Here is a 27,958-nt window from a genome sequence, read left to right on the forward strand (position 1 = left end):
GCACAGCGCCGCGCCGCGCGCCCGCCTCAGTATGGAGGGGATAGTAGCGGCGCACGAGCTGCAGCCTCTCATCCACTCCAGTATTCAGGCTTACCGCGCGTAAAAACCCGAGACACCGCGGAGCGACTGAGAGAGAAAGAGGAAGAACCAGGAAGAAACAGAGGCTTCGTTCACCGCGTCTTCTTCGTAAAGGTAAAACATTTTCTGAAACATCTCTTCGAATCATCTGAATTTTAGGAACAACATTTTTACGCACGGAACCCAGACAGATGTAGGAGATGCAGAATAGTCTTTATTGTAATTGTTTAAAAAAGTAAATAAGAACATGTCTACACTGAACTAACGTTTTAATCCCCGTTTAATCTGGTTTCAGGAGTTAGACGAAACCTTGAGTTCTTACATTGACATTATGGGATGTGGACTTTCACCAACTTACGCAAAAACATTGAATCCACATTTATACGTATGTCGAGATTGCGTTTTCCACTTTATTCTACACATGATTGAAGGGGAAAGAACTGCATTCTGCGCGCTTTTTTATCATCTAAATAAATACAATTTAAAAAAAAAAGAACTGTCCATAGACGCACCACATTTCGAGGCTTGTTTTTGCGCTTCATGGTGCAAAATAAACTCAAGGTGAAATGAACTCCTTTTTTTATATGGTCAATTAAATAGCGTCATAGGCAAATCCAGATGATACACTTGTATTTACAAATGAACAAAGACATTGTAACCCAACGAATCGTTGTTTGAGATAAGAGTAAATAAATACAGCTTCAACGGATCGTGACTCTTCGCTGCGAAATAATGTGAGGTAAAGCGAAGGACAACCAACAGAAGCTGAACTCACACTGTATTTTCTTGGTATATTTCTGTGGAGACACTGACGCTCCAGCACTTTGGTTTTGGGTTCAGCGCGTCAGCACCTCGGACAGCGCTCTGAGCCCCACACAGCCAAAGAAACAAGGGAATAACAAAACAACAGCCTATAGAAAGATTTGCCTAAACACCAGACAACACTGACAAAATCCATGCTTTCTTATAATATTTAAAATGGGTAATTCATACAGCTGCAATGAGGGGAGACGTTTTTTGCTACAGATTTTATAATCCAGGAAGCCTCTTCACTGCTGTGGTATGGCGATAGTAGTTACAAGCAGCTGTCCACCACTATCTTGTCATGGATAACATTTAATATCCATTCCTCTCTACCAAATGCCGTTTTTGGATTAACATAAAATTTCTAGTGTAAGTTGTGCAACTACTGGCTGCATTTAAGATACAGGTATGCTCTTCAGATAAACAACAGGTTGTAAGGAGGGAAATGTAGGTTAAACGATGTTTTCTGCAAATAACAGATCACAACTGAAGAATGGAATAAAGTGTTTGCTTTTATTACTGTTTTCTAATTATTTGTCGTGTTGACAGTTTCACTAAACATCTTTTAAAAGCAGCAGTTCCTCACTCCTTGTATTTCTACATGTAATAAATGTCTGTTTATGCACAAATTCATGAATAATTTGAAGGGTCAGAGATTTATTGAGTCAGGCTAAAACAAGGTGGCTTTCTGCCATATTGATTTTAATCAATTAGATTAATCATTTTATTTAAGCATCATAGTTTGTGTTTCTGGTATGCATGTCTTCATGTAGCTTTGCAGCATTTGTTTCATGAGACAGAATCTGTTCAGTTCACATGTCCACTTATTAAAACAATCACACTCCTCCAGTCACGCTTCACGTTGTGTCTCATTAACTCCACAACATCACTGCTTACAGCTGTCACTCCAGATACAAGAGAAACATTCGCTTGAAAACATAGAGAACATTGAATTGTTAGTTAGTTATGTACCACTAACGCTAACTAATGACCTAGTATGTGATCACTTAATGACAAACAAATCAATCAATATAAAGGTGAGATTGTCTTGCTTTCTTTTAGATACAATTGAAGAGCCTATTTATTCATATAAAGAAACTATGGTGTTGTTCACAAGGAGGTTGCATGTCTAGGAACATGGCTGGTCAATAGTGAATGCTCCTAACACTTTGTTTTACAAATAACTGTATTTGCTATTAGTAGTGTGAACCTGAAACACGTTGAACAAACAACAAGCGTCTTACAAAGCATGAAGTCACTGTCTTGGCTGCACATCAGTGATTCCTGTAATGAACATCCTGCAGGGAATGTCCTCCTAAAGTCAATGCAGTGGTGTTCACAGCTGCAGTGGGCTCACTGCTCTAACACACAGTGCCAGAGTAATCTAATTTTAGGTTTCAGTTTAGATTGATAATACAAAGAACTTTGTCCTTGTTAAACACTTAAATGAATGGGAACTAATCATGCAGCTATATTGTAGAAGCTATTGAAAGAGCTATAATAGAACCATTATGGCTCGTATGAGGACCTTCTTTGTCTCCTAGACAACACTTTCATTTTCTCTGTTTTGTTCCCTCACATCTGCATGTACTATGACTTCCTGTCTGAACTTTTAGGATGCATATGTGTCTCTGTGTCCGCCACCCCCCCCCCCCCCCCCCCCCCCATTCCCTCTGTAATCTCACTCCAGCATGTAAAAGGCACCACCAACTAGAAAGCCTTGTTTTGGGACTCTCTCATCAGCCCATTCATGCTTAACTAATTCGGCGGCCTCTCTGTGTAGCGTTGCCTGGCGACGGCACCAAGTCAAGCTCTTCTAAATGGGAGACTTGTTCTCACAACAAACACGGAGAAATGAATGTTAGTGTTCTTGCTTTGGGTCACGGTTTTTTATGCCTGAGTCAGTGGAGTGTCAACCCCTTTAGAGATCACTGCTGCGCTGTTCACTTAGGTTTGATTCAGTTAAATAGAGCCGTCTGCCATCTCTGTCACAAGTATGTCAATGTGAAAAAAAGCACCTGAAGATAATCCTCTCTGACATACAGAATACAAAAGAGGGTTTTTTCACTTTGCAGTTGGAATGTTCAATCTTGGTTCAGGATTTTATTAAGAGGTTCTCTTTTGCATAGGTATGACCATCAGAAGAGATTAGAGAACAAACTGGTTTGACAGAAAAAGCTCATGACCTCGTATGAAGCAGCACTCATAACAGGGAAAACGGCTCAAAGAGGAAATCATCTCAGAAAAGACATAAGGGAACTGCCTTTCAACAGTATGAAAGGCCCGGGCTATATCCAGAGCTGCCTCATTCAATTAGGAGCATCTGACATTACAGAAGTGAGATGTACTGCGTTTGATGCACACGGCACCCAAGTCTTGAGGGTGAAGTAAGAAAACACCTCCTACGTCAGGGCAGCTGGTTCAGCCGTCTATATGCAGCTGCACGACATCATTAAGGGCCAAGGGACTGATATGGATCCTGAATCAGTTCTGTCATCATAACCACGTGTGAACTCCGCTGTTTGCCAGAAGACACACCGTAGGGCCATCAGACAGCATTGGTCTTGGACTACAATGTGTATTTTCTTATTTTTGGATGGACGTGGCTTCAAGGGAGAGCTGAGAAGTTTCCAGAATTAGACCAGTGAGGCGCTGTTGTAGTTTACCACTCGAAGCTGCAAACTGCTCCGATGTGGAGTGTTTCGTGTAATACCTGTCACTGCTACATTTGCTCCAGAAAACCAAGAAGTATTTTGTGCTGATTTGAAACAAGAAGAAAACCACATTTCAACTGGTTTCACCAACTGCATTAACAGTTGGTTTTCTGTTTTGGCCAAATAGTCTAGCAAAGTTTCAGTAAACAGTTTTTATGTTATGTGACATTTGTTAACTGTTTGTGGGGAAAGTGACTGTTTCTTCCTATAACCTGAAAACCAATAATAACTTTTGTTAAGTAGTATTGAACACTGAGGCAGCTGAGAATTATGAAAAAGGACCAAACTTCTGCTTTACATTTCCCATAATATTTGTGTTCTTTTGACGCAGTATACACTGTACACATGAATCTAGTGCAGGTTACAGCATGTGCATTCACAAACATATGTACTGTATATCCAATACATCCCAAAAGTTATCTTTAGGCCTCTTTTAGCAAATAACTTAACATTTTGTCAAACACCACTCGCCGTTACAGATATTCAATGATATTTTAAGGTATAAGACATGAAATATGCTGCTTTCAGTCTACCTTATATCAAATGCAAAGGATGTGTGATTTTGTTTATTATTTCTTAACTTCAGAAAGCCACTAAAGATTAAAAGAAGAAACTATGAAATGAGGAGCCTGTCTGGGGTTTGAGGAACAGTTTGGCTGGAGGGGAGGTTATGTGATGTACAGACTGAGTTGTTGAACCAGTAGAAGCAGATGGAGGACAGCGTGTGGAGAAGCAAACTCATTTTGAAGTTTTATGTCAACACTGAAAGTTTTCTGAACATCAGAGTGACTTGCTGACTAACTGTTTTAATGTCAGCCAGGAAGTTTTAAGTGTCTTTTACCAAACCTTTATTCAAAGTATTTGAACCTTTTCCTTCAACGGACAACAGATATTGTGATATTGTGAAGGGAGCAAAGAAACACATGTTCCCTGTGAGAGAGACAAAGGGTTCAGAAAATCTGGGGAATAGTTTCTGTCTTCCAAATTTATTTTAATGCTTCATTAATGAAGACATGTCCTTTATTGCTTCAGCATTCAGGCTCTGTGTGGAGAAAATCCCGTAGTTTGTACTCTAATATTTTGTGTGCAGGTTCACTGCTGATATGTTGTTGATGTTACTGACTGACTTATTTAGTCTTTCTTCTCAGCTCAGTTTGATGTGGAAGTAAAGTACCAGACAACAATCAATAAGAACAGTAAAACATGGTTTCTTTAGAATAAAGTAATCCACTCAGACCCTTGATGTTGTCATGGTGAGCTGGAGGTTTTATAATTGAATGAATGGAAGAGGCTTACTATCACACATTGTCTTCACACCTCAAACAAAAACCACTTACGTTTGATTTACTGCATTTTTGGTGCTTTAGCAAACTGATTGGTCGATCTGAAAGGGATCCGAAGGTGCTTTCGAGATTTCTAAACATCCTAAAACTAATCATGCACTTTACCTGGCATGACAGAGGACTCTCTGGTCTGGTCTGGTCTGGTCTGGTCTGGTCTGGTCTGATCTGGTCTGGTCTGATCTGGTCTGGTCTGGTCTGGTCTGATCTGATCTGGTCTGGTCTGATCTGATCTGGTCTGGTCTGGTCTGGTCTGGTCTGGTCTGATCTGGTCTGGTCTGATCTGGTCTGGTCTGGTCTGGTCTGATCTGGTCTGGTCTGGTCTGATCTGATCTGGTCTGGTCTGGTCTGGTCTGATCTGGTCTGGTCTGGTCTGGTCTGGTCTGGTCTGCCTCAGGTTATGTGTGACTTCAGTGATTTGACACCATGACACAATGACACTGTGCTGATGTGTAACTGAAGCAATAACTGTAAATATACATCATATGTGAATATATCATGGTGAGTTAAAGCAGGAAAATATTATAAATGTAATATATAATGTCGCCCTTTAACTTTATTTAACCTAATTTACACGTTAAACTCGATGCTCAGCTCAACATATACTCCCAGCTGTTGAGTTTGTTTTTGTCAGTTGTTTTGTTATCCATTGTTGCAAAGTTGTAATATTGATGTAATTTTCCAACTTAGAACGAGTCTGTATGAGTCTGTATGAGTCTGTATGAGTCTGAACGAGTCTGTATGAGTCTGAACGAGTCTGAACGAGTCTGTATGAGTCTGAATGAGTCTGAACGAGTCTGTATGAGTCTGTATGAGTCTGAACGAGTCTGTATGAGTCCGTATGAGTCTGTATGAGTCTGTAGGAGTCTGAATGAGTCTGTAGGAGTCTGAATGAGTCTGTAGGAGTCTGTATGAGTCTGTATCAGTCTGAATGAGTCTGTATGAGTCTGTATGAGTCTGTATGAGTCTGTATGAGTCTGTATCAGTCTGAATGAGTCTGAATGAGTCTGAGTGAGTCTGTAGGAGTCTGAATGAGTCTGTATGAGTCTGAATGAGTCTGTATGAGTCTGTATGAGTCTGTATGGGTCTGTATGAGTCTGTATGAGTCTGTATGAGTCTGAATGAGTCTGAATGAGTCTGTATGAGTCTGAATGAGTCTGAATGAGTCTGTATGAGTCTGTATGAGTCTGTATGAGTCTGTATGAGTCTGTATGAGTCTGTAAGAGTCTGTATGAGTCTGTATGAGTCTGTATGAGTCTGTATGAGTCTGTAAGAGTCTGTATGAGTCTGTAAGAGTCTGAATGAGTCTGTAAGAGTCTGTATGAGTCTGTATGAGTCTGTATGAGTCTGAATGAGTCTGTATGAGTCTGAATGAGTCTGTATGAGTCTGTATGAGTCTGTATGAGTCTGTATGAGTCTGTAAGAGTCTGTATGAGTCTGTAAGAGTCTGAATGAGTCTGTATGAGTCTGTATGAGTCTGTATGAGTCTGAATGAGTCTGTATGAGTCTGTATGAGTCTGTATGAGTCTGAATGAGTCTGTATGAGTCTGAACGAGTCTGTATGAGTCTGAATGAGTCTGTTTGAGTCTGTATGAGTCTGAATGAGTCTGTTTGAGTCTGTATGAGTCTGAATGAGTCTGTATGAGTCTGTATGAGTCTGAATGAGTCTGTATCAGTCTGTTTGAGTCTGTATGAGTCTGTATCAGTCTGTATGAGTCTGTTTGAGTCTGTATGAGTCTGTATCAGTCTGTATGAGTCTGTTTGAGTCTGTATGAGTCTGTTTGAGTCTGTATGAGTCTGTATCAGTCTGTATGAGTCTGTTTGAGTCTGTATGAGTCTGTATCAGTCTGTATGAGTCTGTACAGAATGAGTTTGTATGTTCTCCGTGTGTGATTCGGTTCCTTCAGGTACTTTTGTTTCCTCTCACAGTCTGGATACAGGCAGACCAGATGCATGCGTGTGCGTGCGTGCGTACGTGCGTGCGTGCGTGTGCGTGTGCCTGTGCGTGCGTGCGTGTGCGTGTGTGTGCGCGTGTGTGTGCGTGTGCGTGTGCGTGTGCGTGTGCGTGTGCGTGTGTGTGTGTGTGTGTGTGTGTGTGTGTTTACCCTGTGAGGAACCTTCATCCATAGTTAGTTCAGCTTCAGCGCCTCACAACGCTGGAGTGGAGAAAGCAATACAGGAGGTTGTTGAATGGAAGAACAGATTCATAAACATGAATTAAAGTGTAGATTTAAGAGGAAGTAAGATGAAATGAAGGTTTTTTTTCTAAACTTGAAATGGCCTGGGAGCTAAATGTGGCTCTGTAGTCCTGACCAGCCGATGAAAGGTCAATGAGAAATAAAAAATCGAATCAGTTATTGTACACGCGTGTACTCACGCTGGATGATTGTTTTGCTTTTAGTTAACTTCACTATATGACGTTTGTGCCTGCGGCCACCGTTGTTGGCAGAGGCAATGCCCATTATCCCACAAACATTTGTGTTCATAGTAGCTTGATAGATTTCCATCTTCTCTAACTACTTATTTATTGAACTCACAGATGAAGCTATGTGCTTAGTTTGTAGAGAAATGACATTTTAAACCCATTACAAGATAACACACATTCCAACATTTCTTTTTATGAAGAAATGAAGTCAAGTTATGGCTCAGTCGTCTGCAGCGGCCTTGTTTTTTTTATCAACCAACTGGAACATTAACTGCCCACCATTGTGGTAAATTGTATTAAAACTCGTTTAGAAAATTAAGTTTATCTGGAGTTTGAGGAAAAACTATAATAAGATCAAATAATAGTTTTTTGACATGGTGAGTAAAGGTATTGCCCTGCAGAGATCCAGGCATTCCCTTCCTATCTATAATCCATGGGAACAATCGGGCTAAAGGAAGACTCGAGATTCCTCGAAGCACTTATGACTTATGTCCTCTCTGTAACGTTCACATCGTGTAACATGAGATTAATGGGAACTGACTGCAGACAATTTGTGGCCCAATGAAATTGTCTTTTTGATGTCTTCATTCACTTGTGTGTTTTGTGCTTTATGTTGATGCGACTGTCACTTCAGGAACATTTGTACATGACATGCATATGTGAACGACTGTAGTGTTTCCCCCTCTTGTACGTCGGTGGAAATTGGAAAAGCAGATCTCAGCCGCCCTGAGACGGCGGCTGCCAGATTCAGCCGGCTGTCTGTGGCTTGATGACATGTTTGGCCTCTTGTGCAGTGAACTGCTGTTGTCCTGGAGCTCTTCCAGCCAGCCTGAGCAACAGCAACCAACAGGAAGTAACTCACACAGTGTTAGTTGCCTGTCCACATGAGAGGCAACAGAGGGATTGCACTCACAGCCACGCTCCTCCAGCCACAGGAACCGGGTCAATAAGCACGTCAAGAGGGATCCTGGCTGTGACATTGATGAACCCTCAACAGAGAGGAACAAACACACTAATAGGAATCAGTGTCTCTATTGATTTGTTGGATATTTATGGAATATTTACTTTTTGAAGTAGCTACCCCCCCCCCCCCCCCCCCGGTAATGATCATGCCCAGTCACGCTTCACAGCTGTTTAATCTTTGATTTTGGTAATCGTATTAATTTAGTTATTGTTCAGCTAAAAAATTCAGTAAAAATGTTGACAGGGTCACGTAAAGCTGTACTCTGGGTCAAACACTACGTGGTCAAATAAACCTGCTTTTGATATGTAAGGCTAAATCTTTAATGTAACATGGTAGAATTTGACTCAGCCAGTGTGCAAGTACAAGTAATTTCCTCTATTAAACAATTTAGTAAATTTTCTATATATTTCTGCTCAATGTTTTGAAACAAAATTCAATGAGATCATCAAAAGGGCCCAATGACTGTTGGAAAGCTGCAGATTTTTTGCTGCTGATGGAAAATGTGGTATTTTGTGGGAGCGAGCTGTTAAAATGAAGGCTGACAGGAGGCTCTGTGCATATTAAGAAACTCGACACAGAAGGAATTGTCCTACTTTTGGTGATGCTGTGCCCTTTACTCTGGCAGCAGTGTACATCTGTCTTATTTAATACCAGCAGGCCCCTGGGCCCCTGGTGGCATTGCTCAGTGTCACATTAAGCTTCCGGAAATGTCAGCATTATGTGTCTCTTTATTTAACCTCATATTTAATAGTTTCACACTTTAGACAATATAAGTCCTCTGCAAACTAGTGCAACACCCTTGAAACACAAACATTTAATATTAGGCTGGGGTCATTCAAAAGAAATATGGATGCTGTTTTTATAATCATCTTTTTGAATGGTAATTACTTTATCATCACGTTTCAGCAACAGTGGTCCTCTCTTGTCCTGGGTCCAAGATGGAGGTGAGATTCCTGCAGGAGAGAGGCTGCTGCTTTGTGTCGCTCTTTAAAGGCGAGGGGAGACTTTGTGCTTTTGTCCCCGTGGCTTTGAACATTTAATGAGAATAATTCCTCAATAAAAAAAACATCCTTTAAAGATCGCAGCAGAAAAACAGAATTATTAGTATTCCTGAAGGACTGGATATGGTACGGAAGAGTATTAGAGCCACTGAAGGAAAAAGAAATTCGGAGGCTAAAAAAAAACAAACCCTTCTTGCACTTTAGAAAAAGTGGAAAATCAAAGTTGAGATTTTTCTTTCTGGAGAGACTGACCCTGACCCTAACCATCCCTCATCATTTGCCCGTAGATGTGAAAACACATCAAATCACTTAATTGTGACTATACAGTGTTGCTTACTGCTTATGAACATGTGATTTTACACAGGATTTCCTTGGTTGATAGTAACACCTTTATAAGCACCCCAGGATTCCTGCCTTTGTCCTTCGTACTGCAGGAACCAGGCTGCAGGCGGCTCTGTCTCTGTAGTCCTGGTACTGATAACTGACTGTGTTCAGGAGCTGCATCCTGTTCTGAAGCATCTTTTCACCACTTCATTAAACCTGCCATGCGTTTTGTAGAAGCAGTCACACGTGCTGGCATGTGGATGGACGCACTTTGAAAAAAAGTTTTTTTTCCACCGTGAAAAATAAATAAATCATGACTTTGATTCTCGACTGTTTCTGGAGTGCATCAAGATATTTTTTTTTAGCCTCCGAATTTTTTTTTCCTTCAGTGGCCCTAAAACTCTTCCATAGTATAGTGACACTGTTTGTGTATCTGTGTTTGGTCTGAAGGGCAAAGCAAAGAAACTGGTTGGTTGAGTTCCTCCAAAAGCCACACGATGGCGCAGTGGTTAGCAGAGTTACTCTCAGTTAGAAATGCAAGTTCCCCCTGTTTTTCTCAAGAAACTGAATTTTACTCCCACAATCCAAAAACACCCATTTGAGGTTAATTAGAGTTGATTTTAGCAGGCCAACTTGTCGAGGATGTTCCCGGCCTTCGCCCTGCTCAGCTCCAGCCCCCTGCAGCTCTTAATTAGATGCAGCAAGCGTAAGAGATGAATGGATGAATGGAGTTTATTCATTTTCAGAAACACTGCTAAAGTTTGTGTTTGGGGCTGGGAAGGTTTCCCATTTTGGAGGCAGGTGAATGCTGACCTGGAAGCGCATACAGGTTTTGACGCCTGTCAAATTCAGTAAACGCCATCAACCCTCGACAACATTTTGGCTGTGCGGACACATCTACCGTGCTCCTGTCTGCTACTACAACTCCTTGTGTGGACTGCCACAGGTTAGAACTACTGATAAGATCTGGAGAAAATTCCACCTCAAAGAAACTATGATAAACTGGAAGGAGAAATAGAGGAAATCAAAGAATCATTGAACTCCATGAAGAAAGAAACATCTAGTTTAAGAGAATTGTTTGCAGAACTTAAGGGACTCAAAAAACTGCTGCGCGAAAAAGATGCAATCATAACACAGCTTCAACAGCGTGTGGATGATCTGGAACAATATCCCAGGAAAGACGATGGGATTATTTCTGGCCTGGAAACAAACAATCGTTCATATACAAGAGTTGTGAACCAAGAAGGTGCAACAGGGGAAGATGCTCCACCAGAGGGGCTTCGCTCCTTTAAAAAAACAAGTCGTGGAGTTCTTTAAAAAAAATAGGAACCAACATCCAACCAGACACGATATCAGCTTGTATATTCCACATGTTCCACATAAAACTGTAAAGTAAAGCCAAACAGCAACACACAGAAACTTGAGAAACAGCCAGCAAAGCTTCAAGCTCAAATGGCTTCGCTAAAAGCTTCTTTCTCTGACACCACCAGCCAATCAAGTACAAAATCCAACAAGAAAACCAAAACCAAAATCACAGAAAATTCCAACCCCAGGAACTTTTCTGAGAACAAACCTTTGAAACGTCCACGTCCAGGACATTGCTTCAGATGTCGTGAGGACGGCCACATAGTTCCATCATGTCCCAATGACCCAAACCCAACTCTTGTGGAAGAGAAACGCAAAGAGTTCCAGCTGAAACAACAGACATATGACGAACAAACCAAAACTCCTTTTAACTAGCGCCAGTTCCGATTGAGGGACAAATAGGGACTGAGCTTAGTCAAGAACGTCCCAAGACAGAACGCGACAAGACAAACAAGGAAAAAGAATTCCTGAAATCACCCAAAACAGAAAAACAGGTCCAACTTCCAAAAGGTCTTGTAGGTCAAAGATGCACAGCAAATGTTTCAGTAGCAGGAGTCCATTGGAACTGTCTTCTGGATTTCGGTTCCCAGGTGACCACAGTCTCTTCTTCATTTTATCATGCTCACCTGTTAGAGGACCCTATTGGTCCCGTTTCAGCAGCCAGTGGTCAACACGTACTGTATTTGGGTTATGTAGAGCCTAACTTAAAGTCTCCTAATGACTTTTGTGGATCAGAACCTGAAATCCCGACTCTAGCGTTGGTGTTCCTGATATCCAGTCAAACGGTGATCTGCCTGTCCTTATTGGTACTAATGTTCTCATTGTAGTTTAGAATGAGTTTTGTGATGGTAAAAATGCAGATGAGCTCTCTCCAGTCTGGTTACAGACAAATCCTCAGGACACGCAAACTTAGAAACACAGTGAACTCAACAGGAAACACTGGGTTGATGACTCTAAAAGTGCAGCACGTCATTCCTGCAAAACATCGTGTGCTTCTTGAAGGCTACGTTAAAGCTCACAATGCTAGTGGCTATGCTATAGTAGAAACTCCATTGTCTTCTACCTTACCTGGGGGAATCTTTGTGGATTGCTGTCTTGTGAACTTAGCTGAGCTGCATCCTCAGAGGTTACCTGTCTGGGTCCGGAACGAGACCGAGCATGATATAACTCTTCCGTACAATTGTGTCATTGCCGAACTGCACACCCCTGAGCACCTTCACGACCACTTACCTGTTCCAGACGGTGGTGATGATCCAATCCAATGCTTTGCTACTTCTGCCCAACCGACCAGTCATCTGAGCCCAACTTAACCTTCGACTTCAGAGAGTCTCCTCTCTCAAACAAATGGAAAAACAGAATAACAACAAAGTTGAATGAGTATGGTGATGTGTTTGCCCAGCATGACCTAGATTTTGGGCCAAGGTAAAACATCACATAAACTTAAATGACAACACACCCTCCAAACAGAAGTCAAGACCATCCACCCGAACGACTATGAGGCTGTGAGACGACACCTGCAGATAATAAACGCAGGGATAATACATGAATCAGAGTGGCCCTAGTCCTCCCCAATAGTCGTTGTGCGGAAAAAGAATGGCGAAGTGCGTCTTTGTAATGATTATCGCAAGGTTAACACTCTTACGATCCGCGATGCATACGCACTTCCCAACCGTGAGGAGGCATTCTCAGCCCTCTCAGGCTCAAAATGGTTCTCGGTAATGGACCCTAAGTCCGGCTATTACCAGATCGCCATGGAGGAACAAGACAAGCCAAAAACCGCCTTTGTCCGTCCATTGGGGTTTTACGAGTTTAATCGTATGCCTCAGGGCATTACCAACGCTTACTTACCAGTACCTTCCAACATTTAATGGAAAAGTGGATGGGCAACTTACACCTAAAGGAAGTCCTAGTTTTCTTGGACGACATAATAGTGTTTTCCAGTTCACTAGAGGAACACGAGGCCCGGCCATGTAGTTTCGAGCCGTGGTGTTGAAACTGACCCTGAAAAGTAATAAACCACCCGTTGTTCTTTCTCTTTAAAATTGGTTATTCATTCCAATCTGTCATCTCCTCTAACGAACCTAGTAGATGTTAGTGCTCCCTCTACTGGTCCCAACTCTACCGGCGCTACATTAGTTTACGTATGAGAGTCGTGTCCTTGAATCTTAAGCTGTTTGCTTTGCTTGTTCGTACAGCTTTAGTTGGTGGAACTGGTGTTAGTTGCTACGCTGCAGATTAATCCGACCTGTGGTTTTGTCGATGAGCAGCCGTCGCTGCAGTGATCTCACCGTGATGATGTCTGGCATCCCAGCAGGGAGGACACTGCTAACCTTGCTCTTTGCTCATGAATGAGATAAAAAGGACGAAAATCCTTCAAATGAAAGTATGAAGCGTTTCACCTTAGATTACAACAACAACCCTGACAAACTGATGGTTGTACTTTGATAGTAGTGATCCTTTCTGGGCAGCTCCAGACTTCGGGGTTTCCTCTGGCCGGTTCAGGTGCAGAGCTGCAGGTCGTTGAACAGGTGAATATGAAAAGACTTTTGATGACATTGGCACTTGCCTTCTTTACATAGTTTGATCATTTTATTACGAGTATCTGAAATTGAGTGTCTCACACCAAATATGTTGTAATATTCACGTGCAACCAGTTTTTCAGTTGTCTGTAGTTCTGCTCTAATTTGGTAGTTAAATCCGGGTGTCCTGATTACTGCAGGATTGTTGTATTACTGATTCATCAGGCTGCTTCTGTGTGATTTAATACCATTATATTAAATTACATGTGTAGAGTAACAAGAAACGTGCTGAAGCAAGTTTAGAACCTGATAACTTTGTTAGAATTACGAGCATCACACAACATGGTCTTTTAGGATGAAATCATCACTGCTGTGATTTCTTATTCATTATATTGATTGACATGATATCTTTAGATTTGGTCTTACTATGACAATCAGTAGGACTCTTTGTGTCAGTCCTCATATAGGTACAGTCACTTTTCTATGGTGTTTCCTTGATGGCGCACAACTGATTAACTGCACAACTCTGGAGGCCAAAAAGTCTGTTGTGTGGAAAGCAAACATTTAGTTTGGTCATCGTACATGGATGGCCACTGATGGAGGAGTTCTGCCTCTTTGTGCTCTAGTGAACTCTGACTGCAGGCATTACATGCTACACTGGCCCAGGTCATAGTTTAAAGATAGATAATGACAAATATGACTTTTATTCTTATCCACGCAATTTTCTGTCCCGTAAAATAACAAAAAGATGTCTCTCTTCTTGTATAACTTTAGTGGTGATTCAAACAAATCTTTTACTCTAGCCTCCTCACTTTGACATCCACATTCAAGAATTCCCAGACAAACACTGCTTCCTCTCCTCCTGGTCCAGTGTTGTTCTTCACATGTGGAGCCTAATGAAACCACGAAGCTTTGGATGCTTCGATAACCCACTGGAGACATCGCCAATACATTTATAAAGCTTTATTCTGTTCAGGCTGTTTAATCAAGGCAAACCAGACCAAGCAGACACTCTAATGCATGACATGACAATTGTAACTCACATTTAGAAATGATTCCAAATATATATAGTATTTCCATTATAGATTTCCCATATGTATTTAGATTTCAACTTCTAAAGAAGATGAATAAACACAGGCGTTTCTGTGAGAGCAATGATCCTGGAATAGAGGAGCCAAATGCAGATCAGAGACATCGTTAATAAAATGACAAATACAAAACCAGAAGGAGGGTTCCAGTGTTCTGGTCGGGGTTCGATGATTGAAAGAGAGAAAGAGATAGACCAGTTTTATTTTTCAAAACACATATTTATGACTGAATCTATTGTAATTATAACAAAGATGATTTTAAATCAGTCCAACTCTGTGTGAGCAGACTGTTAACTTCCACTTCTTCTATGTATTTCATGAAATTCTTATGTTTTGATTTTATTGCTCCTATTTTATGTACAGCACTTTGTGAATGTTATCTATGAAAAGCACCATATAGATAAACTTTACTTACTTAGTTACTTACTTACTTAATACCTCTGGTATAAGCTGTATATGTACAGCCTGTGCCATCATTAGAACCAGAATCTGTTATACGTATTCAACAAAGTGATTTTAGGTTAGAAAAACAAAAAGACAAGCACTTTTTATACACCTCTTCCATGTTAAACATATTACCAAGATATTCATTGAAAAGGTCTTTCTTTTTTAACACTTGAACTTAAACCTTCTCCTGACTGCTTTATCTGTTCAAACCTGCAGACTGGTGGTGTGGAGGGATCGCTCTCACTTTGTTCTCCTGAAGCTTTAAGTCCAGTCATGAGACAAGAAGTTGAGCTGTGGAGAAGTTTGCCAAATGCCAGAGACTCTTATGAAAAGTTCAAAATCCTTTCACAAATTCCTTCCGTCTTCCCAGACTCACACTGGGTGCTCAACGTGGCACCATGCTGAGAGCTCATTATGTAATAATCTGTTTGTCTTTAATGTGCATCCCGATCTCCCAGTCCCTCGGTCTCCAGCAACAAACAGATCCGTGGTATTCTGCAGCAAGTTTAAACATTCAGACACACACTCACACATACATAGAGTATGTAACAGACGAGCTGTGGAGTAAAGCAGATATCAGGAGTTGTGCATGATTATTGAAGCAGAAAACACGGCCAAAGAAACGTGTCTTGAGGCTCACTATGGGATGAAAAACTGAACTTTCTTGTCTTGCATGATGTAGTGAAATGGATAGATTAAACTGTAAGATGTGAATAGGAGAGAATATTTCCCACTCTCTTCTGCTATAAACAGACCGTCTCCTGCCATCGGATACCAAATCCATTGTTCTCTCCTCATGTCATCTTTTCTATGTGTGATTAACTTCAACTAAAAGGAACCAATGAACCTCAGAGGTCTACCCTGGGTGCTGCACTCCAAAACTGAGTATAGGAAGATTATTAATTTGTCCTAATTGTAAGACAAACTTACAAGAAGTCCGTGAGAAGTTTTTCATTATTATTAAATTATTATTGGATTAAATTGTTTTCTTTGAAAGAAAACTTTAATCTAGTTTATTTGTAGTGAAGTCCCACAATCTTCTTACATTTTTTAAAAATGTGTCTTCCCATCTCTTAGCTCCCCCTTTAGGCAGCAGCGCCCCCCTGCTGTGAAGGCTGGGTTATGAGCCTGTTTGGCAGGAAGGCGCTGACGTTGCTGAGCAGCGTGTTCGCTGTTTGCGGCCTCGGCCTGTTGGGGATCGCCGTCAGCACCGACTACTGGCTGTACCTGGAGGAGGGAGTCATCCTTCCCCTCAACCAGAGCACCGAGATCCGCATGTCCCTGCACTCTGGGCTGTGGAGGGTCTGCTTCCTGGCCGGTGAGTTAATGGGCAGTTTAACAAGCACCAGTCATGCCACTTAGAAAAATAAGTGAAATAGATTCACTTTTCCAAGTCTTCTTTTAAAGTTCAGCTACATTTCTAAATTGCTCACAACGGCATGCTTCGACTTCATGATTGAATGATAGAGACACGAACTGTTAATACATTTTTAGATTTGAGACAAATCCTTCCAGACAAGTGCTGTCCCTCAGTAAAGCAGGTATTAACTTTCCTCTTACCAACTTGCTCCTCTTGTACTGCCTGCAGCAAACTTTACCACTCCAATATCATTTTTGCAGTCTTTTATGACAGTCCATAATATTTTTGTCTAGTTCTCAGGCATAAAAGGAAATGTTTATTCTCAGGCGAAGGTCTTCCATGTTGTTTGACACAGAAGAATATCCACAGTCAAATTCTCTTAATACGTTAATTCAGTATTGATTGAATTTGTACTCAGTATTGGATATGTTTGAAATTGTAGCACAGTACATTACTTTTATAAAAACATACTTAAGTAAAACTATTGAAAATATTGAAATGACAAAAAAAAATTTCAAGTACACAAAATAATATAATACTCAATTACAGGAACGCAAGTAAATGCGATTCGTCACTTTCCACTTCTGCCAACAAGAGTGTGATTAATGTGAACATTGTGTTTCTCCACTGCTAACCTTTAGCATTACTCCATTAACCCATGTTCCACACGTGACCTGCACGGCTCATTGGCTCAGTTGTCATCAAATAGAAAATGTCGGCAGGCCAGCTGTGATTAGGTAACAGTAAGTAGCAGTAGGTAGCAGTAGGTAACAGTATGTAACAGTAGGTAACAGTAGGTAACAGTAGGTAACAGTAGGTAGCAGTAGGTAGCAGTAGGTAACAGTAGGTAGCAGTAGGTAGCAGTAGGTAGCAGTAGGTAACAGTAGGTAACAGTAGGTAGCAGTAGGTAACAGTAACAGTAGGTAGCAGTAGGTAACAGTAGGTAGCAGTATGTAACAGTAGGTAACAGTAGGTAGCAGTAGGTAACAGTAGGTAACAGTATGTAACAGTAGGTAACAGTAGGTAACAGTAGGTAACAGTATGTAACAGTAGGTAACAGTAGGTAACAGTAGGTAGCAGTAGGTAGCAGTAGGTAACAGTAGGTAGCAGTAGGTAACAGTAACAGTAGGTAGCAGTAGGTAACAGTAGGTAGCAGTATGTAACAGTAGGTAACAGTAGGTAGCAGTAGGTAACAGTAGGTAGCAGTAGGTAGCAGTAGGTAGCAGTAGGTAACAGTAGGTAGCAGTATGTAACAGTAGGTAACAGTAGGTAACAGTAGGTAGCAGTAGGTAGCAGTAGGTAACAGTAGGTAACAGTAGGTAGCAGTAGGTAGCAGTAGGTAACAGTAGGTAGCAGTAGGTAACAGTAGGTAGCAGTAGGTAACAGTAGGTAGCAGTAGCAGGCCAGTGTTACAGATGCTTCACTGGCTCTCTAAGGCTTGATTGAGTGGCCTTATTGCCCCTACACGGCCCCTACACACACGGCCCCTACACACACGGCCCCTACACACATGGCTCCTACACGGCCCCTACACACACGGCCCCTACACACATGGCTCCTACACACACGGCCCCTACACTCACGGCCCCTACACTCACGGCCCCTACACTCACGGCCCCTACACACACGGCCCCTACACTCACGGCCCCTACACACATGGCTCCTACACGGCCCCTACACACACGGCCCCTACACACATGGCTCCTACACGGCCCTTACACACACGGCCCCTACACGGCCCCTACACTCACGGCCCCTACACATACGGCCCCTACACGGCCCCTACACACACGGCCCCTACACACACGGCCCCTACACACACGGCCCCTACACACATGGCTCCTACACGGCCCCTACACACACGGCCCCTACACACACGGCCCCTACACACACGGCCCCTACACACACGGCCCCTACACGGCGTTTGACCCAGAAAGAGTTACTGCTCACGACCACATTCTGTTGTTGTCACAGCAGTGAAAAGTAAACAGCACTGAAGCAGCATGATGTCACTTTGTAAAGCATTGTGATTGAACTCATGCTGTCCTGACAGAAAATGAGCCGTTGACTTTGCTATGAGACTGTATCATCAATTGTTTTCAATAATGATTATTGTTTTCTGATCTAGTAATTATTTCAGAAGTCACTGAGAAAATTAACCTTCTGTTGTGGTGGAAAATTCTGAAAATAAATTATAACACAATTAATTCAGTAACCTGAATAAAGGACAAACTACTACCTCATGCACACAAGAGTGAACAGATTATTCACATAGTGATATTTAATGCTAACTTTATGTCAACAAACAATAAACACAGCGAGCAACTAGCAGCTTAGTACTCTATTCTAATATTTTATATTCTGTTCTATCATTCTGTGTTTTTGCAGCAGCTACTTTCCTTCAGGCCCACTGTATGGATGGTTTTAATATCTCGCTGCTCCAACACACATGGTTTTAACCAGGTTATCAGGTTTTCTGCAAAGCTTGAGGAGCTAAAACAAACATGGCCACCAAGAAACTGATGAACAGTCCCTGAGTGGTTTTCTGACATAATTCAAGACTGAAAGTTGCTCTAAAACTAAAATAATGCTCAATATAAGAACGTATATTCATAAAAAAGTGAAATTCCCCATTCCTGATCCTTAAAATATAACTTTAAAAAAATGATATTATCATATACTAACTAAAAGGGAAAGAAAGAAAGAACGAGTGATCGATGAGAAAACACAGTCATCCACAGTGGACTATGGTCGGCACTCTGAATAAAGCTAGTGGGTAGATTTTGTTCAGTGCAGTGACCTTTTTATTGACCAAACTGAACAACCAGTGAAGAAAGGCAAGGCCAGGACTCAGCTGTCTATTTACACTTCAGTCCCATGAAGACAGCAATGTCCTCGTTTTGGACAGAAAAAACACAAAAGGTTTGACAGTTTAAATAAAGTAATTTATGTGAAAGAGGAAAAAACAAGGTTAACGACACAATCCCTCCCCGGTTCATAACGTGGTTCTCTCATCTTTGTTGAACAGATTCCATAATTCAGCTTGAAAGCTTCACTGGGTCGCGGTTAATCACATGTGACCTCCTTTAAACCTCAGGAGACCTCGTGTGACTCCAACCATCAAATCAGGAGTCATTAAAACACAACAGAGAATCAACAAGCAACATAGAAACCTTTTTATTTATTTATTCATTCATTTCAGACTTGTGATACTGGCAACATGTGTGCAATCACAATACTCCATCTACCCACAAACCGAGAAATATATTTATAGACACAAATCTATATGTAAACCCTTTTATGATAATACAGTTAATTGAAGAGACATTCTATGAAACTATGTCCAGAAAAAAACAGATCTGTATTCACGTATACGTACATACATACATACATACATACATACATACATACATACATACATACATACATACATACATACATACATACATACAGCCTGAGCTGCTCCCATTTAGTCTTGATGGTGCGATGGCAGAGGGTGTTATTGATTGGAAGCTGAACTGCAGTTTAATGTTTCTATATTTTCTTTTTTTGCACTACAATTGTACTACAACTACATGTGTTGGTGAGGAACCTGTGTAGTTAGTGTGCAGCAGCTGCGACATTCATGAATTTGAAAGTGAGAAATGGAGGAGAGAAGTTTGATTGTTTGCTAAACTGAGTCTTGTCGGAGCCTCACATGTCGACTGAGCACAGGGTGGAGGATCAGTTCGTCTGCAGCGGCTCGAACCACAGTCTTCAACTTTGCAAATCATTAAAACTGAAGAACTATTTTCAGATCCACAATTCAGAGTCTGTACTTTTCCCCTGATGGTCTGTGTGTGTGGATGTACAGAGTCTATCCATCTTCTATACCCCCGTATCCAGTTCAGGGTCAAAGGTCGCTGAAGCTGATCTTAACTAACAATGAGTGAAGGCAACAGACAATCACACCTCGCAGTGACAGAACGTCACCGGGTCAGCTCAGACACGTGTGGATCAAACCAGAACTTATCAAATGAGATTTTACTAATATCAATGTGTCTGATTGTCTTTCTATATTCATTATCTCTATACATGATTTAAACAAACATGACAGCAGAAAAACTCCTTCATATTGTGACTGAGGCCCAGTTTACACCACAACGTTTCACCTGACAACACCTAACCGTGGCGTTTCCACTGCAGCAGACACAGAGACAACGATGTAGTTAGTCTGCCGGGCCACTGGAGGGCGCTGCTGCTTGATTTTGTATTGAAACTACACAGACGTGTGCAGAGAACAAAACACTATAAAGGTGAAGAGAATGTAGAGAACCTGACATCCTAGTGGACTGATGAGGAACCGGATTCTATCAGGGAGAGTCTCAACTATTAAACTACTGATCTGGACCATAAAACTAGAATATGGACCGCGGGTCGTACCACTACGGGTCGTACCGCTACGGGTCGTACCACTACGGGTCGTACCACTACGGGTCGTACCGCTACGGGTCGTACCACTACGGGTCGTACCGCTACGGGTCGTACCGCTACGGGTCGTACCACTACGGGTCGTACCGCTACGGGCCGTACCGCTACGGGTCGTACCGCTACGGGCCGTACCGCTACGGGTCGTACCGCTACGGGCCGTACCGCTACGGGTCGTACCGCTACGGGTCGTACCGCTACGGGTCGTACCACTACGGGCCGTACCGCTACGGGCCGTACCGCTACGAGTCGTACCGCTACGGGTCGTACCACTACGGGTCGTACCACTACGGGCCGTACCTCTACGGGTCGTACCGCTACGGGCCGTACCGCTACGGGCCGTACCGCTACGGGTCGTACCGCTACGGGCCGTACCGCTACGGGCCGTACCGCTACGGGTCGTACCGCTACGGGCCGTACCTCTACGGGCCGTACCTCTATGGGCCGTACCTCTACGGGTCGTACCACTACGGGTCGTACCACTACGGGCCGTACCACTACGGGTCGTACCGCTACGGGTCGTACCGCTACGGGTCGTACCACTACGCGGCCGCCATGTTTTACAACTGGATGAGCAGGAGGCGGGGAGATGAGCAGGAGGGGGGGGGGGGGGGGGGGGGGGGGGAGATGAGCAGGAGGGGGGGGGGGGGGGGTGAGCAGGAGGAGGGGGGGAGATGAGCAGGAGGGGGGGGGGGGGAGATGAGCAGTAACAGGCTCTGTAGCCTCCATCAGTCTCTGCAGGAGGGAACAGAGACCGTGATAGAATCTTTCCACTTTGAGAGCCGGATTAAAAACTTTGCGTACACAGTGGATCAGAACACTGGTGTCGTGGAAACGGACCCCCCTAAGGTGAAGACAGTTTTGCGGATACCCTGGAATCCGTTGTGGTGTGAACAGGGCCTAATCAGACATCTTAAGGAGGAATACGCTGCGATCTGTGCAGGTACTTAGAAAGCCAATTACATACGTCGAAATGCAAAATATCCCCTCATGATCCAACACCTCATCATGTGAAGCGTTAATGAGGTGCAGAGACACACACTGGGTAGTTCTTTTTGTTTTTTCCTGACGTTGTATTGGATGTGTGGGATAAAGAGATCATGGAGAAGGTGCTCAGATGTTGTGAGGGTGTTCCTCACACTGCTGCTGGCTCCTTCAGAGGCTCACACAGGAAATACAGTTATAGGTCAGCACCAACACCTTACTTAGTTCATCAAGGAGACCCAATGGACATTTTCATATGTTGGGGGATCTTTTCTATTATATATCTTGTTTTAATGACTTTATATTGCAGCCATTATTTAGAAAATGTAACTTCTAGTCTATAACCATGTAATCTGCCATAACCCTTGTTCACCTTTATTACATGTAGAGGCTCCTCGACACTGACAGGGCGTCACAGCAGGGGATCTGGACTTTAAGCTATCCCATAATATCCAGGTGTTACAGATGGAACCTGATTAACCTGATTTACCTGATTAACCGGATTAACCTGATTTACCTGATTAACCTGAAACCTTCTCCACTAGTCAGTATGAATGAGAAGAAGCAGAAGGAATCAGCCATGAAACCTCCTCCTTCCATCTTTGATCCTGTTTTTATCAGTTCTATTGAACGGAGCGGATCCCAGAGTGGAAACCATCTGGACATGTTGGGATAAAGTCTTATTGATAATTATCTTTTATAGTTTCTTCTCTGTACTTTGTTCCAGGCGATGAGAAAGGACGGTGTTTTACCATCGAGTATGTGATGCCCACTAACGTCCAGCTGACGTCTGAGTCCACCGTCAGCGTGCTGAGTGAGTGACTTCCTTCTCTTCCTGCTTTCACCAAACCAGAGGATAAATAGTTTTACAAAACTCATCGCTCTGGTCATTTTTCACAGGATAATAAAGTACATAATAATAAGTTATCAGACCCGTTCACAAAAATAAAGCAAGAAAATCCATGTATAAAACTACAATCTACCTTAATTCTGAAATGTTTTATACTTTGATACTGGCTGTCTTATCATTTGTCTTATCATTTGTCTTATCATTTGTCTTATCATTTGTCTTATCATTTGTCTTATCATTTGTCTTATCATTTGCCCATAATAGCATCATTTTTGTTAACTTTTAAAAGTGGCAGGAGTAATAAAAAGGAGTTTATCTTTCCATAAATTCTACTTGAATATTAAACTTAAACCCTGTGAAGCCGTGAGGCTGCGTGTTACAGTCCAACCTCTTCTTTCTTTGTTTCATTTAATTGATTCTAAAGTGATTAAAGATTTTAATCGGACCACATTCATGGAGCTAGAATTTTCTTATACATGTTTCTCCACCTCTGTGGCTGAACCCAGTTCAACTGAAATCCTGTCATCATCTCTTCCTCCGTCACCACAGGGGTGCCTCAGGGCTCTGTCCTGGGCCCCTCCTCTTCATTATTTACCTCCTTCCCCTCGTTAAGGGTTAGGGTATCTTCCACTGATTTAACTTTCACTTCCACTGTTACTGGATGACACCTAGCTCTACGTCGCCACTAAACCCTCCTCCACCCTCCTCCACCCTCCTCCACCCACCTCCACCCACCTCCCTCACTGATTGTATTTCTCAAATAAAAACCCTCAATTGCCTCAAATTAAACAGCAATAAAACTGAGATCCTTCTTATTGGTACCAAGTCCACTTTATCCAGAACTCCTTCAACACTGATACCTCCTCCACCCAGCTTCTCCATCAACACTGATACCTCCTCCACCCAGCTTCTCCATCCACACTGATACCTCCTCCACCCAGCTTCTCCATCAACACTGATACCTCCTCCACCCAGCTTCTACATCAACACTGATACCTCCTCCACCCAGCTTCTCCATCAACACTGATACCTCCTCCACCCAGCTTCTACATCAACACTGATACCTCCTCCACCCAGCTTCTCCATCCACACTGATACCTCCTCCACCCAGCTTCTCCATCCACACTGATACCTCCTCCACCCAGCTTCTACATCAACACTGATACCTCCTCCACCCAGCTTCTCCATCCACACTGATACCTCCTCCACCCAGCTTCTCCATCAACACTGATACCTCCTCCACCCAGCTTCTCCATCCACACTGATACCTCCTCCACCCAGCTTCTACATCAACACTGATACCTCCTCCACCCAGCTTCTCCATCAACACTGATACCTCCTCCACCCAGCTTCTCCATCCACACTGATACCTCCTCCACCCAGCTTCTCCATCAACACTGATACCTCCTCCACCCAGCTTCTCCATCAACACTGATACCTCCTCCACCCAGCTTCTCCATCCACACTGATACCTCCTCCACCCAGCTTCTCCATCAACACTGATACCTCCTCCACCCAGCTTCTCCATCCACACTGATACCTCCTCCACCCAGCTTCTCCATCCACACTGATACCTCCTCCACCCAGCTTCTACATCAACACTGATACCTCCTCCACCCAGCTTCTCCATCCACACTGATACCTCCTCCACCCAGCTTCTCCATCAACACTGATACCTCCTCCACCCAGCTTCTCCATCCACACTGATACCTCCTCCACCCAGCTTCTACATCAACACTGATACCTCCTCCACCCAGCTTCTCCATCAACACTGATACCTCCTCCACCCAGCTTCTCCATCCACACTGATACCTCCTCCACCCAGCTTCTACATCAACACTGATACCTCCTCCACCCAGCTTCTCCATCCACACTGATACCTCATCATAATGATTGTCTCTTTTGAATTTCAGAGATGATTCGCTCTGCCACCCCCTTCCCTCTGGTCAGCCTCTTCTTCATGTTCATCGGTTTTGTGCTCAGTAACGTCGGCCACATTCGACCGCATCACACCATCCTGGCCTTCATCTCTGGAATCTTCTTCATCCTGTCAGGTCCTCCTGCTCCTCCTCCTCCTCCTCTGAGTACAGTGATGCATGCTGCCACAGTTTTATTCACATTAACGTTCCTCTCCTGTAGGTCTGTCTCTGGTTGTTGGCCTGGTGTTGTACATCTCCAACGTTAATGACGAGATGTTGAACAGGACCAAATCGAATGAGGCCTACTTCAGCTACCGATACGGCTGGTCCTTCGCCTTTGCTGCCATCTCCTTCCTGCTCACAGAGGTAACAGCACAGAACAGAAGTGTCTGTTTTTTTTGTGTGTTTTTTTCAGAATCTAATAAATAAGATTAAAAACATCCATTTCAAAATCTCCTTTTACCAAAACAACTAATGTGTGTCCATCAGAACTCCTTCTAAAAGTGGATTTTGGGTTTAATTTGAATCCTCCTGTTCCTCCTAGACGGCGGGCGTCATGTCAGTGTACTTGTTCATGAAGCGCTACACTGCAGAGGAGATGTACAGACCCCATCAGGGCTTCTACCGGCCTCGCCTCAGCAACTGCTCAGATTACTCCGGTCAGTTCCTCCACCCGGACGCCTGGGCAGGACGCGGCCGCAGTGCTTCCTCCATCTCCTCCGAGGCCTCCCTGCAGATGAACTCCTCCAACTACCCCGCCCTGCTCAAGTGTCCGGAGTACGAACAGATGTCCTCCTCGCCATGCTGAGGCAGAAGGCCCTTCGGCTCTATAGAGTTCAGCACAATATTGTCCCACAGTTTGATGTTATCCGACAGGGAGCCTTCACTTCAGATCTTGTGACTGTGACCTAATTATCTTTATCCTCTCCACTGACAGTTGATTTTCAAAATGTTTGGTTTTGTAGGGAGCAAAAACTAAGTTGTAGGTTAGTGATTCTACTTTATTTTGGGCGTTGTACTTCAGGGAGAGGATGAAGAAGATGAGAGAGGAAATAGTTGTGCCGTTACCTGCTTTGTCCTCTAGTTACCTGCAACCTGTGGAGCTCTGGAAGAATCCAACATCTGCTCTTCTGTCCTTGAGACCAAACATGACACCGAGAAGCTGGGAACCAGACAGAGAGATTCTCTAGATGTAAAGACGTTGCTTAGAAGTTCAAGATGCTTAGAAGTTTGGATCCTAGAAAAGGGTTTTCTTCAATTTGATGATACGATAATTTTAGAAAAATGCTCATGTGTGACTGATAAAACTCTAAACCTCTTCAAAGGAATGATGAAGGTCGTCTTTTCTGCAGATTGAACACGTCTGTGTCACTTGAGTTCTAAACAGACGAGTGTAACTGGTCTGATATTTGAGAGACAGGCTGGGAAGATGTGAGTAGAGTTTGGCTTATATCAGACATTATTAGACTTATTCTCTCCTTCACTAAAATTCACTATCACATACAGTCACTGCACATGAACCCTTCAAGTATTTTGACTATTTTGCCAAAATTCTTTCTATAAATGTGAATTGAAAACAGGTTCAAGATCCCATTTCCATCTAAATCAATGGGTATGGTTACTCCTCAGGAGGGAAATCATGTTTGCGATGGTGGGTTTTATCTTTTGTATTTCTTATGTCATGTGTGGTTGAATTTACTGTGTGATACTTTATATTGATCGTAGTATTGACACTAAAGGCATGGTTTGCATCAGAGGCTGCAGGTTCACACATTTAATCTTGAATATTTGAATAAATCCACACATCAGGGTTATTCAAGAGATGATTCTTGGGTATCGTCTGATCCTCAGTACAAGATAAAGACTGGTGACCTGAGTACTCTGGGTTTTAGTAAACAGAGGTTACAACATATGGAGGAACGTTTCATTACAGCTTTTACTTTGAAACAGCTACTTTTTATTTTTCTAATGGAGACAGAAAATTGCACTATTTCACTGAACAATGATGTAATTTATTGGAATGAGTGTTTCAGCAGCATGAGAGACGGTTTCATTCTACAAAAAGCAGCAACAACAAATCTTGTTGTTTTTATCTCCCCATTCAACAGAACACACACACACACACACACACACACACACACACACACACACATTGAATCACCCTGATTTGAGCGTTTGCTATCTGCTCCTCCATCATTGGGAAGCAAACAGACACATTCACAGCTTGATGTGCTTCACATGATGGAATTGAACTGAACAAACGGTCCTTTTCAGGCCATCAAAGAAAATGCAGAAAAGCAAAATGTTGAAGAGAAAGAAGCAGTACAGGAGCCTGCAGGAGTACTTGTTATGAGTTATAGAGTACAGGTTTGTAGAGGAAACCAAACGGGAAAAGAATAAATTGGATGGAGGTGGAATGTGAACGAGTGCGATCATATGAAAGACTGTTTTCATAAGGAGTTATGTGAATGTAAGATGTGCTGAAGGAAACATTGCTGAATGAGATTCTTTTCTTCATAGCGTACAATACTTCTACTACAGTTATATGAACACCAGTTATACATGAATATTTTTGTAGTTTTCCCAGCCATAATTAAAGATTATTCCCAGATGTTGAACAGTGAAATATTCCACAGTCCTTACTGTGACATGGAAGAAGAACATTTTGTATGCAGGTTAAGCAGCAAACTACTGAATATAAACATGTCATGCAGCGTTACGTGTGAGTGAACATATTGCAGATACATTTTGTCTCGTGCCATAACTTCATGTTAGTTTGATATATTATTGAATTTATATTTACTGTCAGTATATAATGTTGCATGGTGTGAACTCCATATATTATTAAAGGCATGTAACATTTTGTCACCAGATCATGGTGTACAATGACGTACACACTGTAATATACACGAGTTATTTTCCCACTCTCCGCAGCTGTTTTGGCAGAAAGTCCTGTTATATTTTGTCGATTTAAAACACTGTAAATATCAAAACGATCAGCTTGTACATAGATGTAATGTTGGATTTGACGGCTGCTTCGCCTCCTGCATCACATTGAGAATGTGACGTTTCACATCATGTCAAGCGTACATACATTTAAAGTATTCTAACGGTGTCAGTCAGACATGAGATGTCAACATACAGTATGTGTATTTTTATAGTCAGTCATTTTAAAGCTGTAGAATGTGTGATGGACAGTGTATACTCAATGAAATAAAACCAATTGGATTTGATAAAACACGAGCTTGTTTATTGTGCAGCTGTATTTATTGTCATAGAACCTTGGAGAGATCTGCTGGGGAAACACCC

The 27,958-nt window shown here is 42.5% G+C and overlaps 1 protein-coding gene across 1 annotated transcript; it reads left to right on the forward strand.

Moving 5' to 3' along the window:
- On the forward strand, nucleotides 1-27,891 carry LOC308109284 (voltage-dependent calcium channel gamma-5 subunit-like). The gene is made up of 6 exons (XM_080462760.1): nucleotides 1-192; nucleotides 16,147-16,387; nucleotides 22,608-22,694; nucleotides 24,644-24,784; nucleotides 24,870-25,015; nucleotides 25,194-27,891. The coding sequence occupies exons 2-6, from the start codon at nucleotides 16,192-16,194 to the stop codon at nucleotides 25,455-25,457; spliced, it is 834 nt and encodes a 277-aa protein (XP_080318886.1). The 5' UTR covers nucleotides 1-192; nucleotides 16,147-16,191; the 3' UTR covers nucleotides 25,458-27,891.
- Nucleotides 27,892-27,958: the final 67 nt, after the last annotated feature.

The sequence above is a fragment of the Lipophrys pholis genome (genome assembly GCF_963383615.2).
Source record: "Lipophrys pholis genome assembly, chromosome: 5".
In the NCBI taxonomy this organism is placed as follows: domain Eukaryota; kingdom Metazoa; phylum Chordata; class Actinopteri; order Blenniiformes; family Blenniidae; genus Lipophrys; species Lipophrys pholis.

Coding starts and splice junctions, on each gene's coding strand:
- LOC308109284 (XM_080462760.1), top strand. CDS start 16,192: ATGAGCCTGTTTGGCAGGAAGGCGCTGACGTTGCTGAGCAGCGTGTTC. Junction 24,785..24,869: donor AATCTTCTTCATCCTGTCAG/GTCCTCCTGCTC, acceptor CCTCTCCTGTAG/GTCTGTCTCTGGTTGTTGGC. Junction 25,016..25,193: donor TCTCCTTCCTGCTCACAGAG/GTAACAGCACAG, acceptor TGTTCCTCCTAG/ACGGCGGGCGTCATGTCAGT.